The sequence below is a fragment of the Miniopterus natalensis genome, chromosome 8 (assembly GCF_054644295.1).
Source record: "Miniopterus natalensis isolate mMinNat1 chromosome 8, mMinNat1.hap1, whole genome shotgun sequence".
Taxonomy (NCBI): Eukaryota; Metazoa; Chordata; class Mammalia; order Chiroptera; family Miniopteridae; genus Miniopterus; species Miniopterus natalensis.
In genome coordinates this window covers 26,732,901-26,757,610 of record NC_142088.1, presented here as the reverse complement: position 1 = coordinate 26,757,610, position 24,710 = coordinate 26,732,901, and the positions used below count along the sequence as shown (strand labels likewise).

At 34.7% G+C, this 24,710-nt stretch overlaps 1 protein-coding gene across 1 annotated transcript in view; it reads left to right on the top strand.

Moving 5' to 3' along the window:
* The window catches only part of SLC39A10 (solute carrier family 39 member 10), a 34,821-nt gene that overhangs the window by 7,146 nt on the left and 2,965 nt on the right, over positions 1-24,710 (top strand). Inside the window, exons 2-9 of the mRNA XM_016218370.2 lie at positions 4,214-5,238; positions 7,135-7,342; positions 10,516-10,685; positions 12,434-12,622; positions 16,738-16,858; positions 18,349-18,717; positions 20,705-20,785; positions 23,572-23,762. Coding sequence (XP_016073856.1) covers positions 4,225-5,238; positions 7,135-7,342; positions 10,516-10,685; positions 12,434-12,622; positions 16,738-16,858; positions 18,349-18,717; positions 20,705-20,785; positions 23,572-23,762 — 2,343 coding nt within the window. The 5' untranslated portion in view covers positions 4,214-4,224. The remainder of the gene's footprint in view (positions 1-4,213; positions 5,239-7,134; positions 7,343-10,515; positions 10,686-12,433; positions 12,623-16,737; positions 16,859-18,348; positions 18,718-20,704; positions 20,786-23,571; positions 23,763-24,710) is intronic.

Genomic DNA, 24,710 nt, shown 5'->3' with positions numbered 1-24,710 from the left:
GATTTTTAGTAATCATATAGATGCTCAACCAGCTGTCCTGTTCATATCCTTTGTATACTTGTCTATACAATATTGGAGTTTTTTTGTCATTGTTTTAAATCCTCACTTGAGGATATTTTTTCCATTGCTTTTTTTTTTCTTCTTTTTTTTTTTTAGAGAGAGTGGAAAGAAGGGGGGAGGGGGGGAGAGAGAAATATGGGCATGAAAGACAGATTGGTTGCCTCCCATATGCTCCCCAACCAGGGCGGCTCCCTGACCAGGGCCAGAGAATGCACCACAACCAAGATACGTGCCCTTGACTGGGAATCAAACCCGAGACCCTTCAGATTATGGGCCAACACTCTAACCACTGAGCCAAAGCAGCAGGGCATTATTGGAGTTTTTTTGTGTGTATATATATGTTCTTTATATTCTAGATAATGATTTTTATATGCATTGCTTATATATGCACATTGCAAATGTCTTATAGGGTAAGGATTGTCATAAGCTTTGTTTATGGTGTTCTTTATTGTAGAGTAGTACTTAAAGAACTTAGTATAATTAAGTTAGTCAGACTTTTTCTTTAAGGCTTGCGCTTTCTATCTTACCTAAAAAATATTTTCCCATCCTAAAGTCATAATCTCCTGTATTTTCTTCTAGAATTTGTTAAGAATTTTGCTTTTCACATTTAGACCTTTAATCATCTTGTTATTGACTTGTGTATGGTGTGAGGAAGAACCATTTTTTCACAATTAATACTATTTTTTTCTCTTTCTGAACTCTGCTCTGTTCCCCTGGTCTATTTGTCTGTCCCTGTGCCAGTTTTATGGTGTTTTAATTCGTGAAACTTCATAAAAATAGGTCTTTATCACCTTGTTAATCTTCTGAATTATCTTGGTTGCCCTTGGGTGTTTTGCTCTTCCATATTAAATATCGAACAAGTTTGTGCAATTTTCACTGAAAACAAACAGGTATCAGAGTTTTGATTGACGCTAAATTAAATTTGTATATATAGTTGTGAAGACTTTGTATATTTTATGCTATTTATCTCATCCATGTAGGTGGTAACTTCAGTTTTTGCAGTTATTTACTGTCCTTAAATAATGTCTTATTAATTTCTCCTTTTAATGGTCTTGTTCTTTTTCTTTCTAGAAGCCTTATAATTTTTGTTTATAATTACATTTTCTAACTTTTGTACTGGAAGATTTTGGTTTTTAAAAGTTTTTGTTTGTTTAAGTGTATCTTTATTGATTTCAGAGAGAGGAAGGGAGGGAGCGAGAGAGAGAGAAACATCAATGATGAGAGTTGTAATGATTGGTTGCCTCCTGCATGCCCCCAACTGGAGATCAAGCCCACAACCCGGGCATGTGCCCTGACTGGGAATTGAACCTAGATCTCCTTGATCCTAGATCAATGCTCAGCCACTGAACCACACCTGGCCAGGCTTTAAAAAACTTTTTATTGAAATATATTATGTATACAGAAAAGTACACAGAGTATAAGTGCAATGAATTATCACAAAGTAATTCCATTGCTCAAGGCAAGAAAGAGAACACTATCATACTTTTTAAAAAATATGTTTTTATTGATTTTAGGGAGAGGAAGGGAGAGAGAAAAAGAGAAGCATTGATGGGAGAACCATCAACAGCCATTCGCCCACAACCTGGGCATGTGCCCTGACCAGGAATTGAACCTACTACCTATTTGTGCATGGGTCAACACTCAACCACTAGGCCACACGGGCTAGATAACACTACCATACTTTATAATCACTTGATTACCCCTTACCTTTCCTTTAAAAAGTAATCATTATCTTGGTTTAGTTTTATTAAATTTTGACTTTATATGAATAGAAATATACAGTATGGTTTCTTCAGTGTTTGTTATTTTTTGCTCAATCTAATATTTGTAAAATTCATCTATGTTAATGCGTGAAGCTATAATTTCATTTTTATTCCTGTGTAGTATTCCATTGTAAGATTATTTTATTTATTCATTCTACTATTGATGAACATTTGACCTTTTTTCTGTTTTGAACTATAATGAATAATGATTGTGTGAACTTTCATGTTCATATCTATTGGTGACCTTGTACATGCATTTCTGTTGATCATATACCCAGGAGTAGAATTACTGTGTGAGTGGATATGCTTATGTTCAGTTTCTGTCAGCTTTTGCCATTTTTCCAAAAGATACCAATCTAAATCCCACCAGCAGTGTAGGCAAGTTCCAGTAGACTATATGTTCTTGCTTACATCTTTTATATTCTATTCATTCTGCTGGGTATACAGTGGTATCTAATTGTGATTTTATTTTACATTTCTCTGATGACTACTGAGGTTGAGAATCTTCATAGGCTTCTTAGTAATTTAGCTATTCTCTTGTGAAGTTCATGTTCACATTTCCTGCCCATTTTTCCACCAAGTTGTCTCATAATCTTCAGTTGGTTTGTGGAAATACCTTATGTATTCTTGACTAGTAACATTATGATAATCTCCTAATTTATGGCTTACCTTTTTAGTCTCTTAATGAAATTCTTTGGTGAATAGAAATTTCTTAATTTTAATGAAGTATACTTAATCAGTCTTTTCCTTTACAATGCTTTTCTGTCCCTATCTTGAAGGTCTTGAAGCTAGTGTCCCAAATACATCTAGATCTGCTCTTTATAGTATAGTAGCCAGTAGTAGCCCCATGTGGATATTGAGCACTTGAAATGTGGCTAGTCTCAATAAGATGTTCTGTAAATGTAAAATACATGATTTCAAAGACATAGTATTAAAAAAGGATCTAAAAATCTCATTAAGAATTATATTGATTACATATTAAAATGATAATATTTTGGATATAGTGGGTTAAATAAAATAGAGCATGAAAATTACTTTCACCAGTTTATTGTAGAAAACTTTAAATTATATAATTGATGCACATTATATTTCTATATTCTACAAGCATGCTGTCCAATAGAACTTTCTGAGATAACGGGCATGTTCTATGTCTACACTGTCCAATATGGTAGCCATGATTTTATGTGGTTATCGAGCATTTAAAATGCAGCTTAGGGTGACTGAGAAGCTGAATTTTTAATTTAATTGTAGTTAGTTTAAATTTAAATAGCCACATGTGGCTAGTGGTTGCCATATTGGACAGCACAGTTCTGGACATTTTATTGCTTTAACATTTATTGTTTTAGATTTAGGTTTAAAATCCATCTGTAATTGATTTTTATAGTAGGAGGATAGGGATCATTCTATTTTTTTCTTGTGTGTGGAAATCTAGTTCACTAACCACCAAGAAAAAGAGAATCCTTTCTGATTTTTACACTCTCTGTTTTGTTTCTTTGGTATGTTTATTTGTTTTTACACCAAACACCACTCTATTTTTAGTAATTGGTTGAGTATGTGCTCCCATCTAGTTCTTCAAAAGTGTCTTGGCTGTACTTGGCCCTTTCTTTTTCCATCTAAATATTAAAATACCTTAAATTCTCACAAGATTGCTTCTAGAATTTTGATTGGGATTACATTGGATCTGTATCTCATCCAATCATAAGCATGATATAGTCATCCATTTATTTAGGTCTTTCATTTCTCTCAATAATGTGTTCCTTTTTTATGTAAAGTCTTACACATCTTTTGTTAGGTTTATTCCTAGCAATTTGCTATTGTAAATAATACTATTTTCTAATTTTATTTTCTAATTATTGCTGGTATATAGAAATACAGTTGATTTTATTATGTTATTGTCTTATATCCAACAACTTGACTAAATTAGCTTATTAATTCTTAGAGATTTTTTTGGATTTTCTACATACCCAGTCCTGTCATTCGTGAATAATGACTTTCATTTCTTTATGACTCTTACACATTTTATCATCTTATTTCATCTTTCCTTATTGCAATTACCAGAGGGACCAGCACACTATTTTGTAAAGGACCAGGTAGGAAGGAATCCAATAATTCCTGTATAAATGTATAGACTCTTAAGTGTTGTGCTAAAAGGAAGTTAGAATAGCCTGGTAGATGAGCCTTGAGCAGTTTGTATTAATTCAAAGGGCTGTACACTCTTTTGATAAAAGGGGCCATTTTTACAGCGAATTGGAAGAGGAAAGAATTACTCATAGCCATGACAGATGGGGTAAAACATTTTCCTGGTAGATTGGCAACTGCTGAAAAGTTTATGATTATTTTGAGTGTGACTAAGTGAACTAATGCTTGCCTCTCTTTTTAAATCCCTTTAGGAAAAATAGAAATGAAGGTACATATGCACACAAAATTTTGCCTCATTTGTTTGCTGACATTTATTTTTCATCATTGCAACCACTGCCATGAAAAACATGACCATGGTCCTGAAGAGCATCACAGACACCATCATGGAATGACAGACTCGGAGTCAAGCAAATTTTCAGTTCCGGATGCTGAAAATGAAAAAAAATATTACATTGAAAAACTTTTTGAGCGTTACGGTGAAAATGGAAGATTATCCTTTTTTGGTCTGGAGAAACTTTTAACAAACTTGGGCCTCGGAGAAATAAAAGTAGTTGAGATTAATCATGAGGATCTTGGCCACGATCATGTTTCTCACTTAGATATTTTGGCAGTTCAAGAGGGAAAGCATTTTCACTCTCATAACCACCAGCATTCCCATAAGCATTTGAATTCAGAAAATCAAACTGTGACCAGTGTATCAACAAAAAGATACCATAAGTGTGATCCAGAGAAAGAGACAATTGAAGTGTCTGTCAAACCTGATGATAAACATATGCGTGATCGTAATCATCGCTTATGTCATCACCATTGTTTGCGTCATCACCTCGATCATAACACTACTCGCCATTTTTCTAATGATTCCATTACTCACAGCGAGCGTGGGGAGACTAGCCATGAACCTTCAACAGAGACCAATAAAACACAGGAACAATCTGAAAGTAAGCCGCCAAAAGGAAAGAGGAAGAGAAAAGGGAAGAAGAGTGATGAAAATTCTGAGGTTATTACACCAGGTTTTCCCCCTAACCATGATCAGGTTGAACAATATGAGCATAATCGGGTCCATAAACCTGATCGTGTACATAACCCAGGTCATTCTCATGTACATCTTCCAGAACATAATGGTCATGATCCTGGTCATGGACACCAAGATCCTGATCCTGATAATGAAGGTGAACTTCGACATACTAGAAAGCGAGAAGCACCACATGTTAAAAAAAGTGCAATTTATTCAGCTGCTAGTCACAAAGATCATAATGAAGATGACCGTCAACATGAGGTAAGTATAAAAAGATGGCTGTTCCATAATTCTTAGGTAATCATGGAGCATTTTAGGTAAAAAGTAATGGAGGAATAGACAATCATACTAAAACGTATTTCTAAGTAATGTAAAATAAACATGTTAAGGAATTAAAATCAGATTAAAGTTTTTATCTGGATTTTTACTTGCATTGCTTGTTCTCAGATTTGGTACTTAAAATCTAAATGTTTGAAGGTTGTTAGAAAATATAACCCTTATATTCATTCTTTATTTTACTATCTTGCTTATGACTTTTTTTTTTTTAAATCCCCAAGTTAGCTTTCATGTTGTTACTATTAGCTGGTTTCCAGATATTTGAGAATTGAAGGCTTTTTTGTTCTATCTTTCCTCTTGGGAGGTGACTAGACAGTTTCTTTTTTGTAACTATTAACTTATTGAATTAATTATGGAATGGGTCCTAGTCACTGATATAGCTCCAAATTGGGTATTTTGCACATGTCATAGGTTTGTTTTCTCAATATGTCATTTTATGGTAAGGCCTACTTGCTCATGATATAGTCTTTTCTCATGCCTGTGACAGTTTTAGGGTGAATGCAAAAAGATAAAATAATAGGAAATTCCAGTAGTAATAGGATAGTTGTGTTTTTTCTTCTAAATTTTCATGATTTTTTTCAATACTTTCACATTGATTTCTTAGTTTTTTAAAAAACTATATTCACCTTAATCACATTTATTTTTGTTTTATTAAAGGTATATTAACAACTTTTTATGCTAATTTTTATCTTAATTTTAGAAAAAATTGTTGAATTTGTTGTTCATATGTATAAAAAGCGGTACCATCTAATATGGAGTATGACTTTTTGTTGTTTATGTCTCTATAATTTAAGTACGTTTTTCATCGAAGTAAATATCTTTGTGTTTCTTCCCTGGAGAAATCACCAGATACTTGGTTTTTAGCAGTTATAAACACTATTTGCTATTTGGTGTACTTTTAAAGAATTATATTCATTTATTACTATGGATGATATCCTAGAATCTTTTGTGGTTAATAAAATTTGACATCATTAATGTTTACTTTTTGTATAAAACTTACAGGGTCAGCATCATCAAACCTGATGCATATTGGGAATTTTCTCAGGATTTATGGAAGTATTGCATGTATTGGATAGAGTAGTACCTTATGTTAAAACCTGAGAAGAATCCTTTTTTTGTTTGTATGTATGTTTTGTTTTTGTTTTTTGTACATAGGTAAAATCATATAATGAGCTAGCAAGTCAGTAAACAAACATGCTACCTAAGTGAATATGTATGAAAAAGAGGCAGTACCATCTTTTTTGCCTTAATTTTAGATATTTGTTTTATATGGGTTCAAATTTGTTTGTGTTTCCTGCTTTGTTTTATTTTGCACTTAAAGTACTGGTGGATGAAGCTGCCTTTTTTCATCTTCCAGTATTAGCATTGGGCTAGAATTCCCTTAGGCAGTGAAAAAGTCTGTATTATACTATAATATAAAGTTATTAAAGTATTTTTAGTTTATTTAACACTGTTTTACAAGTAAGAATCTTGAGTAATTAATAAATACACTTTAACTAGAGAAGTGACATTTTTTCCTCCTACCCCCTTAAGAATATTGGGAACAGAGTTGGGAATCCTTTCTTATCAATGTCAAAAGATCATTATCTTTCACGTGTTAGAATGGAAAAATGGTTAAAATCCATAAAAAGTCTTGGGTAATAAGTTGAATGTATCCCTATCATAAATTCCTATCCAAAAGCTTTATTTCTAATAGATACCTGTGTATTACAAACTATTTTCAAATAATAATTCGAATATTTTCTTTATACAGTCAATTTCTTTGGCATAATCTTTTTAAAATACTCTTTTACTTAATTTGTTTTATCAATTTCCTTGCAGTGTTTGAACGTCACTCAGTTGTTAAAATACTATGGTCATGGTGCCAACTCTCCAATCTCAGCTGATTTATTTACATACCTTTGCCCTGCATTGTTATACCAGATTGACAGCAGACTTTGTATTGAACATTTTGACAAACTTTTAGTTGAAGATTTAAATAAAGATAAAAATATGGTTCCTGAAGATAAGGCAAATATAGGGGCATCAGGTAAGGAAGATTTAAGTTTTTGATCCTCAAAGTAGTTTGTATTCTATTTTTTTATGTAATTGAATTAGAAAGTAATTCCAATTCTCAATATATTTTAATATGTGTGTTTAAAACAGATTGGGGGAAAACAGGAGGGAGAGTACAGTTTAATTATTTCTTCTGGCACCAGCAGGACAGTTTTGCTAGAGAACTAGATTAAAAAGGATTTACAAGTTTGTGATAAATGGATCTTTCTTGATGGAATAACGGGCCCCTAATTAAAGTTATTTGGTGTTCTGGTTTTTTAACATTTAGCAGAGTTGAGGGCCTCTGGTGAAAAGCTGATTATTGTTTTTAAGGAAGTACAGAGGAAAGCCAGTGGGGACCTAGAAGGTATTTATGCTAAATGAAATAAGCCAGTCAGAGGAAGATAAATACCATGTGATTTCATGTATGGTGATTACCAGAAGGAAAGGAGGGCGGGGTCAGGTAGAAGAGGGTAAGAGGGGTGGGAATAGAATTTGGTGACAGGAGATTAGACTTTGGGTGGTGAACACACAGTATAGTATACAGATGTTGTATTAAAGAATTGTATACTTGAAACCTATATAATTTTAGTAACCAATGTAACCCCACTAAATTCAATAAAAATTTTTTTAAAAGATAAAAAGAAGCCTATAATTCTACTATGTTCTTAACCTATGCTGTGCTCAACTGCTTCTTGCTAAAAAGGTTCTTAAGTATGTTTTGCTAGAATGTGACAGGGAGATAAAAAGAGTTATATTTAGTTATACTTAGTAGTGTTTTAACAGATAATGCAGACATAGACAGGAAAGTGGTATAGAGGTAAATATTGGTACAAGTAAGTGTTGCTGTAAGTATAGATTAGTAAGAAAAAATACAAGAATAGTCTTCTAGGTAGACAGGTTGAGTTCAGTCTGGTATGATTAGAAAAGGGAAAGAAAGAGTCCACACTCCAGATTTGAATGTTGGTCTTTGGATAGATAAAATATGTCCTCTCTGTTGGTTTCCTGTTCGCTGATTTTTGTAGATGAATCTTTCTCAAGTGCTTCTAAATTTTCATTATGGCAGGAGAGAAGGGGAAGCTAGACCTGAGATTATTTAACTTAATTAAAAATAAAAGTCATTTGTTCTTTACAGGGAAAACAGAAATTGATGAGATTATCATATCTAGAGTAAAGATAGCCTTTTTTATGTTTTAGGCTTCAAAAAATTCTAATTTTTGGCTTCCACATCAACTGTAGATTATTACTAAGTTTTCTATGTTGTAATATTGGAATAATCTATATGTTATAATAAGCTGTTGACAGATGCTTGACTATGGTAATATTGAAAATTACAGTTTATTCAATCTGAAAAGCCTTAGAGGAAATTGTACTTGTTTTGAAGACAAATACATTACTATAGTGGATATCGATTAATTGTTTGCAGGTGGTTGTTAGCATTGTCAGAAATGAAGATTGAATTAATTATGTCCTAATAGATGTTAATAATTGTTAGAAAGTCCTGCTAAAAATTATTTTTAATGACTGTTGCGCCATTAAGAAAGGTTAACTTGTTCTGTATAAATCTCCCGTAGTGACACAGCTACTACCTCATTAACTGTTCAAAGAGTGCTGTAAACCAAATATGCTATGTACTGTGTATGGTAGAAATCGTTTGTTTCACAAGACTGGCTCATTTAGTCATAGAGTTGACCCTAGTTTAATTGCCAGGGGGGGTTGTGAATAGGTCGCTAAGCATTTTCTGCCAATTAAAATGCTGAAACAGTGTAGAAAACTGCCATCTTGCACATGCTTTGAACCAAGTTAATTAGAAAGTTTCCACAGATGAGTGCTTCTTTTTAAAAGAATGCATTTTCTCTCTAGATAATGAGAAAGGGAGTTGGTGGATAACTAAGCTTGAAGACCTTTAATGTTTTAAGAATGTAATTTGTAGAATAAGTGAAGCTTGTTTCGGATAGTTAACTTTTTTTTTTAATTGCATTTGGTATCTTGGGTACAAATAAAGAAAACATTTGGTAGTTGTATTTAACACTTTGTATATTCTTAGTTTGGTATAACTTTTACAAAAGATGCCTTTTTTATGTGTGTTTTTAGAAATTGATTTAAGAGAGAGAGGAAGGGGGAGGGAGAGAGAGAAAAACATCAATGTGAGAGCTCAACCTCCATTGTCTGCCTCCTGCAGGCTTCCTACTGGAAATCAAGCTGGCAGCGTGGGCATGTGCCCTGACTGGGAATTGAACCAGTGACCTTTCGGTGCATGAGACAATGCTCAACCAACTGAGCCACATCGGCCAGGGCAAATGATACCTTTTATTATTTTGGGGGTTTTCTGGTTTTTGTTTGTTTTTGTTTTAAAGCAAGTAAATTGTGATTTAAAAAGCACAGTAATTTGGTTAGAAATCAGAAGAATTTTATTACCTAAATTGTTTTGTTCAACACCTAGGAAATTATGATAGAGTTTATTTAAGCTAAATGCAAATATTATTAATTCTAAAAAGTCAGATTTTTTTTTAAGTGGTAAATTGTACAGAACGCCAAATTGGAGGAAAAAGAGTTTCAAACTGGGTGTGGAGGAGAGTTGATATCGAGGAAAACAGAGCTGAGTTATCCTTGCAAAAATAAGAAATGAAATACAGTACAGCTACCAGTAATAAGACTGTTTTGTATGTCATGTGAATATATTTCTATTTTGGGCTGATAGGTAGTTTTTAAGAAAATTTTAAGTTTTCTTTAAGTTGAAACTTTAAGACTTTGTATTAGAAAGATTTACAAAGGTTACAATACATTAGATACTTGGTTTCCTTTAATGCTCCCAGGAGAGGTTTATAATTATACTCTTTAAATAAACAATTTTATTGCTGTGGCTCTGCCTTTAGAATTCTTAAAATTTTGTTTACAGTCTAGATAATAAGAGTGAATCACAGCCTTTAGTCATTTTTAAGTCCCTATTTCTGATACGGTGTGCTACTGAAGATACTATTTATAATTTGATCTGAGTTTCTTAATTCTTTTTTTAAGTATTCAAGCTAGTTATATGATTATTTATTTTGTTTTGTTTTTAAGCATAGCAGTGCCAAAATATAAAACTTCTTAAAAAGTATAGTCTAGGTAAGATAATCTGTTGTCCGTGATTCATACTAATATTGACTATTAATTTCTTTCCTACAGCATGGATTTGTGGTATAATTTCTGTCACTGTCATTAGCCTGCTTTCCTTGCTAGGCGTGATCTTGGTTCCCATCATTAACCAAGGATGCTTCAAATTCCTTCTCACATTCCTTGTTGCTCTAGCTGTAGGAACAATGAGTGGAGATGCCCTTCTTCATCTACTGCCCCATGTAAGAAATCCTTTTAAACTTTAAACAAATTAAAAATGAAAATATTTAAGCTAAAAGGGTCTTTCATTAACAAGCTGTAGTAAAAAAATTTAGTATTTGCACTATTTTATTTGCTTAATAGGATAAAGTATTTTTTTTTCATTTGAACAGTTTTAATAGCAATATTTTTGAAATAAATTAAATCATTAGGTTCTAAAATAGCAAAAAACCTGGTAATGTTGGTTTTATATTCACCTGTCACAATGTATACATATCAAATCAACACGATGTACACTTTAAACATCTTACAATTTTATAGGCCAATTATACCTCAGTAAAGCTAATTTAAAAAAACAACAACTTGCTCTGTTGGCAGTTCTGAAAGTAAATACTTAAAAATCAGAGAGTGAGTTTTTATCTGTATGGTATTTCAAGAAAAGCCTTTAGAAGAAATATATAAGGGATCTTGTAATGATCATGTATATAGCCAGTGTGCCATACATAGGCACCTTTACTTGAGCAAGAATAGGCAGACCTACTCAGTTAGCTATTACAGGCATACAGCCCTTTACTTACCGGGCCATTTGTCTTTTCACCTGGCATACCTCTTGTTTCCTAACATTTGGGTACACTTCTAATGGTATGGTCATAAGCCCACACTCACAGTGCCTTGATTATGCCTTTTAAAATCTGTTGCCACATAAGAGTATTTGATCTAGTATTATTGTTTTTATGTCACATTATGAAAATAGTGGGGCTTTTTCATTCCAAATGTAAAATTACAGGTTTGAGGATTTTTTTTTTTATTCTCACTACCTCCCTTCTGGAGTATTTGGAACACAGAGTTATATTTGTGTGTTGTGTATACCTCTTCTCTTCTTCTGCACTGTTGGTTGAGAATGTATGACACTGTCTTTTTAAAAAATTAATCTTAAAATTTAATATGTTTTTAAAGCTTATTTATTATGTTATTTACTTATTTTCCCCTGTTTCAGAACTGACCCTAATAAGAACAGTTGAACTGAGAACAAGTGTAACTGCTGTTTCACTTTTTTTTCTTAAGAAATGTTAATGAAATAAAGTTAATAGCTTTTTGAAGGTCTTTACCTCCTTTGAGAGGTTTAGAAACCTCTTCTGTTGACTGAGAGCATATGGGGAAAGAATACAAATGTTATAAGCAAGGAAAATACTTAAAAATAGTTCTCTAATGTTTAAAGTTCTCTAAGATAAATATTGTGAAACTTTTACATTTCACAATTAAAAATAACCACTTTCACACATTTCTTTTTGCTAAAGTTTTAAAATATAGAAAATTAGCACACTTTCCAGTATATACTTCTGTATAATCAGTTTAAGAAAAAGTGAGATTACAGGGAGTCACAAGTGATCACCTGCTGGTAAATTAGTTTGTTTTACTTTTGCTAAATATTGGGCATTTATCTGGGTCATGTTGCCTTAAATTTACAAAGGACACATCACTCCCTATTATCTTACTGCTGATTTCATTCTCTCACTATAGTATGTATCGTAACCCCTATCAGCATTTGAGTTTGTGGTCTTTGTTTTAGAGTTACTGTGAAATGTACTTTCCCGGCCACTGAGTACTTTCCCGGCCACTGAGTATAGCAAAATTAAATGGAAGACTACTTATATTTAAGTGAGATAATATTTAGGGAGCACTTTAAAAATTAAAAAGTATATTTTTCTGTGTCCTCTAGGATATTATAATCTCAGAATTTAAAATAGCTTTTTCTTATTCTTAATAACAGTCTCAGGGTGGGCATGATCACAGTCATGAACATGCACATGGGCATGGACATTCTCATGGACACGAATCTAAGAAGTTTTTGGAAGAATATGATGCTGTACTGAAAGGACTTGTTGCTCTAGGAGGCATTTACTTGTTATTTATCATTGAACACTGTCTTAGAATGTTTAAGCACTACAAACAGCAAAGAGTAAGTACTTTTAGTTTTTATTTCATTTTCTGGGATGTAAAACTCAAAGACCATCATTTTCTGGCTATATGCTTAATTATGGTATTGGTGTGTATTAAATCTCTATCTTTTAATAGATTATCTTTGCAGTAATAAATGGCCTTGATCCTGGCCATTTTTGGTCATTACGTTTATTTTGGCATTTATAATCAAGAGATAGCAGTCTCAGCCTCAGATAATTTGTCACATTTTATTTAATTGACTTAAACAGGATGGAAAAGCTATTGGCCAACTTATGCTTATAAAAATGTAAAAATTAATAAATAGAAGTAAGTTTCATCGATCTTCTTAGGTAATATTTTTAACCATAAGTGGCTTTTAATGTCATATATTTTAATGAAGATGTTTTCAGACAACATATTTCTTTATCAGAAAAGCCTTGCCAATAATGGTAGAAGTACTAGAGTAATAAGAATTTAGATTCTGGGGCTTCGTAGGAAGAAACTATGATGAAATGAAGGGAATGGTGATGCTTCTCAAGAGTGAGAAACCACTTGGGAGATGACGCTTGGACTGTTGATCAAATACCCTGCTTGTTATGTACTGTCTGTGTTTCATATCACACTTATGAGAATAACAATCTAAAAGAATTTTCCCCAGGAAGGTAAGTTCAGAATTACTGCCGTTCACCACCATCACACCCCTCCCTATTCACGTTAATTTACGTGCGTATCTAAAGCTCTATCTTGAATATATCTCACTAACATGTTTGTGATACTAATGCTGACTATTTTCAGTATATGCTCTTTAAGTCAGTAAATCTAGAGAACATTTTTAGGAAGCTTTCCACAAAAAAGGGTTAAAAAAATTCTTATATTTTGTTAGTTAACTACAGATATTTAAAAAAGAAAATCTTTTCTTTTTCCTTAAGAACATTGGATAGTCATGATCATCATATATACAGTCCACACTTATGATACAACTTTTATACTATTTTTATGTATATATTTTCTGGTGTATGTATGTGTTTTGTATCTATCTCCTTGAGACAAAATAAATCATAATAGAGATCTGAACTGGAAATTCAGGGGGTGATTCTAGTTCTTGCTCAGCTACAAACTAGCTGTGAAACTATGATTCATTCCTCATGATTTCCAGTTGCTGTCTAAGTCTATGGAAAATAAACCCTACTTCTCATTTTTATATCATATTTCAAGTAGTGTATTTAATTTGAATTGCCATATTTTAGTCAGGACACCATCATATTTAGTTTCCCTTAAAGGAGGGGTGATCAAGATGGTGTGACAGGGAAGAATTATCTGAGGAATGGTGAAAGGAACTGGGAAGGATCAACTTACAGATTGGTTTTTGAAGGGTTGTAGAAAGTCATGTGGGTGGGTGAAGAATAGAATGTGGGGGAGGGATGCCAAGGTAAGAGTGGCTGGATTGAAGTGAGTCAGCGAAGATGACCGCCAAATCATTTAGAAGAGAGGTGATGTGGGCTTGAACTAGTCATGGCATAAGGAATGGGGAAGAGGAGGTGATTAAGAGAATTGTTCAAATGAAAGAATTTAGAGTCCATCTCTGTGAGCACCTAATTTAGAACACAGTTACGTACTGCAAACTATATAAAGGAGTTTTAGAATTACTGTGAAGCCCTAATTTTCTTCAGTTGTATATATCTACTAACATTGAAGCAGCAGATATTAAGTATTTAATATGTATAAATTATTAGGGACTGTATACTTTACAGAGAAGTGCAAAATAAACAGATTTTCGTTTTCTATAATTTAATCTTGATCTCATTTTGAACCTAAATTTACTGGCAAAATTAAACACATTTATTTTTGTAAATTAAACTAATGTAGGAGAACTGAGTCCCAAAAATATGGCAGCTTTTTTGTAAATTTGAAATTGTGGGAAATAAAAAACTGAAGGGAATATTTTGGCAGAGGGGTATTGCAAATCTAATAATAAGGAATTTTTCAAGTATATCAAAGAAAGGAATCTAGGCAGATAAGTCAGTGAATGTCCTTTATGATAAATAGAACAACAGGTAATCTAAGATGAAAGTACTGTAGAGGCATTTTTTTGAAGATTAGTGATACTTGAATAGAGCAGACATTTGATCATCTGATAGAAAAGTGAACTATTGGAAGGAAGCTTTCAGAGCGCAAGTTAAATAATACACCAGATGGTGACTGGTTTCAGCAAGACCGAGGCTTTGAGGATAAGAATTTGGCAAGGTTTTAGAAAAGTGGACAATCAGAACCAAAGCAGTTAAACAAAATCCCAGCTGGTGTTCGCACTTTCTTCTTTTACTGCCTGTGTCCCTCTCATTGACTTTTAGTGTTGTTGGCTCCTCCTTCCTCTTTTCTTCTTCATTAACTGTTGTTTCTTCTCTTTAGGATGTTTCCATATTACTTTCTTTTGAACATTTTTATTTCCCTGGTTTTTGTTATCTATTGCTATAAAGCAGAACAACCCAAAACTTAATGGCTTATAACAATAGTTTATTATTTCTCTTAATTCTGTCAGGAATTTAGGCAGGATTCAGCTGGGCAGTGGTTTTGCTCCCCTTGTTATCAGCTAGAGTCACTCGTTACTACATTCCAACTCACCTGGCCTGCACAGGGCAGGGCTGAAGGTCCAAGAACTCTTTACTCTACCTCTCTATGTCTACATCTTGGTACCCCTCCACAGTGCCTCTCGTCAAAGGCTAGGCCGAGCGTCTTCATAGCATAGTGGCTGGCTTCCCTGAGCAAGAGCAAAAGGTACCAGGCCTCTTTCAGACTAGTCCCAGAACTGGCCCAGCATCACTTCCACTGCATTCTGTTGGTGAGGGCAAGTCAAAAAGCCAGCCAAATCCAGGGGAAGGAGAATACACTCTACATTCTTATGGGTGGGGAAGAATGCTCAGACAGGGACGGAAGAAAAATTGATGGTGGCCATCTCTGAAGACTCAACTAGCCGTAACAGGCTTATTTATGCATTTGTTAAGACTTAAACATCTGAGACATAGTTTAGAGCCTGTAAGCGAAACCGATGACAAGACAGTGCTCTGCCAGTCAGTGAGCATCTCCCAGAGAATGTTTTTACTTTCACACTGTTCTAACATACTTGATTATTTGTTCTCTTAAATTAACGTAGATTAGAACTTCAGGTTGGAAGAGTTGTTAGTGGCAGTTACATTGATAAAAGAAAAAAGACTATTAAGAGATAAGATAGGAAAATTCAAACCCAAACAGTGAAATACAGTAATTAGAATGTATTAGTAACTGAGGACAGATTAGATGAGAAACAAAACTTGTCTTTATTGCAAAGCTTAGGATCAGTTACTTACAGGTCATTTTCACGCATCAACTCATTTAATCCTCATAATCTATCATTTTCACTTTACAGATGAATATTCTTATGCTTAATAAATTTAACAAAAGTTTCATAGAAATTAACTGCGAATATGGTGTATTAACTCAGGTTTGACTCTGTTCATTATGTCACAATAGGGAAATGTGAGATTGCGTTAATCACAGAATACAGTTCAAAGGAATAAGCATTAATTTTTGGACCTTCCAATTCCCACACACTATTAGATAGAGAGATTACATGTATTTCACACATTTCATGTGGGTTGCATACGAAAATATGGTGCCGGGTATCCTATTTTTAACTTTGAGTTAGATGGATTTGAACCTTTTGGTTGAGTATTCAGAAAAAATAAAACCAACCAACAAAGATAGTTGGATTTTTTCATCTGATTAGACTCCCCCCCCCCTTTTTTTTTTTTAATATATCTTTATGGATTTCAGAGAGAGGAAAGGAAAGTGGGAGAGAGAGAGAGAGAAACATCAATGATGAGAGAGTCATTGATCGAGCCCGCAACCCCAGCATGTACCTTGACCGGTAATCGAACCCCAATCACCTGGATCCTAGGTCGATGCTCAAATGCTGAGCCACGCCCAGCAGGGCTGATTAGACTCCCTTGATTAATTGCTAAAGTTTTTTTCTCATTTCTCTACTAAATAATTTATGCATAAAGTTACCACCAGTTATCACCACAGCTGTTAATAAGTGAATATTGTTGCTAATTGTGGCTGCAGATTTGATACTAATACCAGATTTTTTTTTCTCCCCAGGGGAAACAGAAATGGTTTATGAAGCAGAGCACAGAAGAATCGAGTATTGGAAGGAAGCTTTCAGATCATAAGTTAAATAATACACCAGATGCTGACTGGCTTCAGCTCAAGCCTCTTGCCGGTAGACAACAGTTCTGACTAAAGAGAAACTTTAAAACATAACAATTGAAATATAGCTTCTAAACTGTATCTGGGTTATTTGAAATTTGTCTTTGTGGCTTCCCTAATTTTAGTTTCTAACTTGAATTTTCTTAATTGTGAGTATATCTTAATTGTGCTGTTGTTAGTTTTTTTTTGTTCATTTCAGCCTTATTTATACTGGAATTAATTTTATTACAGGGCAAAAACATTGTACTTTTAATTATACTACAGGGCGAAAACATTGAACTTTTTTTACTTTACAGAAAACAAAGAATGAAACAAAAAGGCTTTGTAAGTGGTAGATTAGTGTAATTTTTTTTTTCTTTTTTAAATATATATTGATTTCAGAGGAAGAGAGAGGGAGAGAGAGAGACAGAATCATCAATGATGAGAGAGTCATCGTTGATTGGCTGCCTCTTGCACGCCCCCGACTGGGGATTGAGCCCGAAACCCGGGCATGTGCCCCAACTGGGAATCGAACCAGATCTGGATCCTAGGTCGATGCTCAACCGCTGAGCCACGCCTGGCTGGGCAGTGTAAATTTTATTTCTTGGCAATGTAAGATCTTTGTGCCCTTCACATGTGATTGGTTTCCTATGGAAAAGGGAGAATCAGCCTTTGCACTTAAAGGAGAATGGGGTCTATACTTAAAATCTCTGCTCATCCACCATCTATTCTGTTGCCTGATAGATGTAATAAGGTGGCTTACAATTTTCAGGGAAACATAAAGAAAATTTTAATCTGATATTTCCCCCTTTGTGTTCCCCCTGAGTGTACCAATGATTTCTGCAGAAAAGAAACAGCCTAGACCCTAACTGTAGACTCTGCCCCAAAATACAGTTTGGGAAGTATTAAGATCTTTGTCACACAATAAATAACTTGAAAACTAGGTAAGAGGCCAACCTCAATTAAAAAACAAAACTTAACAAATTTTGTCATTTATATGAATTTCTGAACTTTATTCTAGTAATGATCTGAGGAGTATTGTCAGATAGGTGGAGCATTGCAAATTATTAAATTTTGTCTTTTTTTTTCTTACATAGTGAGAGAAGGTTATAGTGGGTAAACTTTAAGGTTTGTTCTTTTTCTGAAAAGTTAGGGGTTCATTTTATTATCTGTAAATGCTACAGTAACTTTTCACCCTTTGATTTTCATAGCTGTTCATGATGTACTCCTTAAGTTCCCCAGTATCATCAGCGTTGCCAAGTTTTCTTCTCACTTTGCCTGCTACTCCTTCAGTCCCTTCCATCATCTGGTGTACCTTTTGGGACCCTCAGAACCCAAGTTGGTTTTATGTGTGCTCACAAATATTTATTTTATTTGCTCTTATATACTTATTTACTTAGTGACTTTTAAAAGACATTCACTTAAGAAATGTTGAGTACAATGCTATTCTCCCTCTGTTTAAATTAGCAAATATGCATTCATTTACTTGTTGATAAAGCATATTCTTTGCTGTTGTAAATGTAGGAACTGATGACTCGGTTGTTTCTGAAGATCGACTTAATGAAACTGAGCTGACAGATTTAGAAGGCCAACAGGAATCCCCTCCTAAAGCTTACCTCTGTGCAGAAGAGGAGAAAATAGTGGACCATGCTCACAGTGATGGATTCCACGCCGCTGACGAGCACGACCTGCACGCTGCTGCGCACAACCACCTCGACGAGAGCAAGACTGCGCTGAGGAAGCATGACCATCAGTGGCACCACAAGCACTCCCATCATTCCCATGGTCCCTGTCATTCCGGGTCAGATCTGAAGGAAACCGGAATAGCTAATATAGCTTGGATGGTAATCATGGGGGACGGCATCCACAACTTCAGCGATGGGCTGGCCATTGGTAAGCTCCCTGGAAACTTGGGTTCTAGTTTGTTGTTCTTTAAGACTTTCTTCTACTATTTCAGTATTAACCTTATGAACTGTAATATATAAGATTAAAATGTGGAGCTTAACAAATATACTATTATATATTACTCCTGTCATTTGGTTTTTCTAAAGGCTATGTTAATATTTTTGATGAGTTTAGTTGGGGGCATAAAGGTATAATTTCAGTGGGTTTTTCTTTGAACGTGTAAACAGATGTTTGTTTTTTTGTTAATCCTCCCCCGAGGATTTTTTTCCATTGAATTTTTTTTTTTTTTTTTAAGAGAGAGTGGGAAGGAGGAGGGGAGGGGGGAGAGAGAGAAATATTGATGTCAGAGGGATACATTGATTAGTTACCTTCCACTCGCACCCTGACTGAGGCTGGGATCCAACCTATAACCCAGGTACGTGCTTGATTGGGAATCAAACCCGAGAGCTTTTGGTGCACAGGCCGACTCTTACCACCGAGCCACACCAGCCAGGGCTTCTTTTTTTTGTGTGATTCATTTATTTGTGGGTTTGTAAACATTTAAAAAAATTTTTAATTGAATTTATTGGGGTTATAATATACTTCTTTAATAATTTTATTCAAGACATTACCATATTGAAAAAGCTACCTTAACATTATATTTTCAAATACATTTACACAAGCCTGAATGAGAACAAATTAATTGCAATTTTGGATTTAATAATTTTTTTTACGTCTAAAAAGATGAAGAAAAATTTTATAATGTTAAAGAATTTGCCCGGCCGGGTGTGGCCCAGCAGTTGAGCATTGACTCTAGGATCCAGGAGATCATGGTTCAATTCCCAGTCGGGGCACATGCTCCGGTTGAGGGCTCGATCCCCAGTCGGGGGCGTGTAGGAGGCAGCTGATCAATGACGACTCTCTCATCATTGATGTTTCTGTCTCTCTCTTTCTCTCTCCCTCTCTCTTCCTCCCTCTGAAATGAATAAAGGTATATTTAAAGAAAACGAATCCATTGTACTAGATTCAAATATATTATATTAGAATCTTGCTAATGAAAACTGGTATTGCCAGTTTAGGAGGACAATAAATGTGATTAATACATGATTTTCTTTGAAATCCAGACTCTATTAAATAATTACTCAGAAGTAGACTTCAATTTGATATCTTTCAGAAAGGAAAGATCATATTTTTGAATCCACAGTGGCTGCCAATGTTTTACTAGTAAAATGAGAGGCATTTAATTTTAAAACGTATATTTTTAAACGTATAATTTTAAAACATATGTTTTTATTGGTTTCAAAGAGAGGAAGGGAGAGGGAGAGAGCGATAGAAACATCAGTGATGAGAGGGTCATTGATCACTTGCTTCCTGTGCACCCCCTACTAGGGATTGAGCCTGAAACCTAGGCATGTGCCCTGACTGGGAATCAAACCGTGTCTCCTGGTTCATAGTGCTATGCTCAACCACTGAGCCACACTGCCCTGGCAGAATTAGATGCATTTTTTACTAGAATTAGATTTTACTAGTAGAGTTAAATGCAGTTTATGCCTCTGACCTCAGTCTTCAAGGCAGTCAGACAAATAATTCTTTGTACCACTTGTGCTCTAGGCCCAGAGAAGTTTGGATAAGGATATTAGCCATTTAACTATCTATAAATGACCTTATATGAGTAAAATTGAACATCAAACTACCACTCAGAGATTGAAATACTGAAAACCATTACTACTTCTAAGCTATTAGTGAGTTAAAAGGTTACAAACTAAAAATTTTAATTTAGTAGGTAATATTTCTTTCACTGAATAGCTCTTTTTCTGGTTGTCAACACATGCTGAACCTCACTGTATGTTCAAAAACTATAGTTTTAAGGTAAGTGAGTCTCCCATATATTACGTAATTTAGATAGGCAAAAGAGACTGCACTTTCATTATTAATGAAAATGGAAAGATAGGAGATCAGTAAAGGTCACTTACTATTTTCCCCTCCCTCATCTCAGGAGCAGCTTTCAGTGCTGGGTTGACGGGAGGAATCAGTACTTCCATAGCTGTCTTCTGTCATGAGCTGCCACACGAGTTAGGTAATGTAACCTTTAAAATTTTACCATACTTCATCAAATCTAAGACTTCTTCAGTTATAAATGCATCCAAATTTTAGAAGTAACAAAGCATAAAAAGTGGCTGATGGCAAGTACAGTGTCATTATTTTCTTACTGTATAATTTTTGTGATATGCTCCTAAAAGTGTATTGTTTTGTATTACGTATTTTTAATTTATGTAAACAGTATTGTTATATCCCATTCTTTTTTTCCCTTATGTTACTAATCATTGTTTTTAAACTCCATCCAGGTTACCATGAGTTAATTTAATATGTAGCTTCTACCCAGTGCTCAAAGGTGTTGCATTTACCACATTTTACATATTTAGCACCTAGTATTAGACCAAATGGCCTCATATTCTAGCTGCCTAGGCTCCTAGGACAGAGAGAGCATAAAGAAAGTACCCGTCTTCCTTCTCCTGAGGTGACAGAAAAGGCCTTGGCCCTTGTGTCCATCAAAAAGGTAGGAAGTTGTCTGCTGACCAGAACTAAAGGAAGATCAACAACAGCAGCAAAACAAAACGTGGTGGAGCCTAATTGTTGCCTTCACGGCCCAGTAATGGGGCACTTTGATAAAACAGGGCCAGATGGATATCTCTTCTTTGATTCAAGTACTCGTTCTTACTTGGAGAGGAACAGAATATAGAGAGAGACATAGAAGCTTCTTCCTGAGAACTTAAATCAAGGGGAAAATCCATCCCGTGCAGGCTGAGGTAGAAGCATGGCAGGTCGATGGGAGGTCCCCTCCCGACTTAGTAGGTTAAGGTGTTAGCAGTACAGTATAATATGTCACATTCCAGGATAATTAAGGAGGAAGTAAAACTGTCTTTATTTGCAGATGACATGCTATTGTATAGAGAGAACCCTAAAGATTTCGCTAAAAAATACTAACTAAAAGTAATATATCTTGAATCTTGATTAGCTAACTCAGGCGGTTCGGTGGTTTTTCAGGGGATGAAGTAAGTCATTTTGCTACCTAGTAATACCAGGGGTTGCGTCCAATTTGACATAGTTTTACCTATGGTACATTTTTTCATTGAGCATTAAGTAATGCTCCTTGTAAAGCCCTATTTTGAAATTATAAAAGACTTCTATAGTCTCATTTTGTATTCTCCAACCCCTTGCTAAGTGAAATTGTCCCTTTAGCACAATTGGTGGGTGAATTATTGAAAATATGGCCAGGAAATTTGTAGAGGAAGAAGTTAGAGAGCTCTTTCTTTAAAGGAAGCTGAGAAAGAAAGGTCAGAGGAAATTAAAACTCTGTGGGAGAGAAGAGGTGAAAGCTGATATTGTTGAATCCAGGCTTCACCCGGGAGAAGTAAGTATTTAGGATCCACGGAGAAAAGGTGTAAGGAGATAATATTAGATGGAAACTGGAGAATGGCAATTTTGAAGCCATTGGTAGATAATCTCCTTAGGTATATTATCTTAATTTTCCCAAATAATGTTGCAGTATGTAGTTTGTAGCAGTTTCTTAGAACATGCAAAAATAATGCCTTGCACTAATTTCTTTGTTAACTTAGTTAACAGGTCACATATTTTTCGTCAAATATTTTACGAGAAAGAAGCCCCAGAATCCTACCTTACCTTGCATATGCTAAGTGTTCAATAATTAAGTGAATGTATGTATATTTAGTAACTAAAAAAAGTTTGTTATAATTAGTAAAACTATTAGTTTGACCCTTTAGCTCCAAGACTTTTATTTCTTACAGCATTTTGCTCTTCTAGTAACCTCTCTCTCTAAGCTAGCGATTTTCAACCTTTTTCATCTCATGGCACATAAACTAATTACTAAAATTCTGTGGCACACCAAAAAATACATTTTTTGCCGATGTGACAAAAAATATAGGTATAATTTTGATTCATTTACACAGGACACCTATTGTGTTGGCTGTTGTCATTTTTTTATTTGACGATCTAAGGGAAAAGAGGTCAGTGCCCCTGCCTAAAGCGCCAGGTATTGCATTATTTTAAAAACTCTTGCGGCTCACTGGTGGAAAATCACTGCTCTGATCATTTTTCCCTAGTGTTCCAACGTTAGATAAGTGAAAAAAGTCTTATTTTTTACGTATTTCACATTTTCAGAATTAAGATTTAATGTTTTTCTAGGAAAAACGTAAACAGCATGCAATATAATATATTCAGAGCCTGTTACCTCTGTTCTTACTTAGGTCATTTCCCTTTGAAAAAAGAACAAATCATAGCACAGAGCTTTGTTTCTCACAAAAAGAGTAGTGTTGTGATTTTCTTGATTTTTTTTTTTTTTTTTTTTGTTCTTTTAAAAATTTTTTTACATTTCATGTTGTATAGTAAAATTGACCTTGCTCTTTGATGTAGTTTTTTTGATGTGCTACCTTTTGAATTTCAAGGTGTATATAGATATGTATAACTACCACCGCCGCCAGGATACGGAAGAACTCCATCATCCTAACAAGCCCCCTCACGCTCTCCCTTTATAGTCACACCCCTTTTCATCCCTGCTCCCTAGTGACCACTGAAGAGTCTCCATCACTATAGTTTCATCTTTTTTAGACTACCATATACGTGGAGTCATATATAACCTACTGTCTTCAGTATCATGCTTTTGAGATTCACCCAAGTTTTTGTGTGTATAAAGGTTTAATTTCGTAAGTAAAAAATTTTCATAACAAGATTCCAGTTATTAAAGCTTATCTTTTTATATCATGTAATTTTGTTTTTTATTGGTATTTTCCTAAATTTGTGTAATTTCTTATGGTTTTAAAACTCTCACTTATGTCTTAATTGCAGGTGATTTTGCAGTTCTTCTTAAAGCTGGCATGACAGTAAAGCAAGCCATTGTGTACAACCTCCTGTCTGCCATGATGGCTTACGTCGGCATGCTCATCGGCACAGCTGTGGGCCAGTACGCCAACAACATCACTCTCTGGATCTTTGCCGTCACTGCTGGCATGTTCCTCTATGTAGCCTTGGTGGATATGGTAAGATCTTATTTTACATTTCTGTTGTTACACTGAATCTGTAAGTAGAACACAACTTCCAAAAATGGAAGAAATCTTTGGATGTAGTTTGAAAGACTAATATTTTCAGAAAATATAACCCATTTTAAAGATGCGATATCCTAAATCTATTAGGGAAAGATACTTAAGTAGGAAAGATATTTAAGATACTTCAATTGAAAACTAGTTGAGATGCTAAAGATTTTTGACCAAATGATGTTACTGTTCAAAGTAATCATCAGTAGCATTTAGAGATATAATTACAGGATTAGTATATTACTATGAAGATTTTGTAATTTGGGGGTGGAAGTATTTTGTTAAGAAAATGGCAAACAAGAAAGAGATACTGTACCTCTTGGGTAAGCCAGTCTTCTGCAGAAAATTATATTCCAAGGGATTCATGTCATTTCCCGTATTTCTAACTGTAGGCCTGAGGGCCCCGTCCCCTACCCACCTCTCCTCTACTCCTCTCTCTCTCGTTCTACCCACCATCACCCTCCCCTTTTAGCTGCCCCCTGCTTTTGCCCTTGTCCCGACACCACAGCACTGTGTCAACACACCAGCTACAGTGATCTTTTCAGTGATGCTTCCACGATTAGACCGTGTGGCTTGTGTATTCAAACCCTCAAGTGGTTTTCCATCTTTTTCAGAGTTAAAGCCCTGAAGTTCTCGTTTTGACCTTGAAAGTGTCCCATCCTCCTTGAGCATTTCCATTCCCTCCCTGCCTCCAGTTTTCCTAACTGCCCTCATTCCCTCCCCCTTTCCCCCAGGAAGCACACGCTGCCTCTTGCTGATCACTCCACCTGGAGTATTTGCAGAGAGGACATTTTCATTAAATTTGTAGACATTTAATAAGTTAGCAACAGTTCCAGCAGTTTTAGTTTGAAGTAACTTTACAATATCCAGATGGAGAGGTATCTGGTTTTAGGG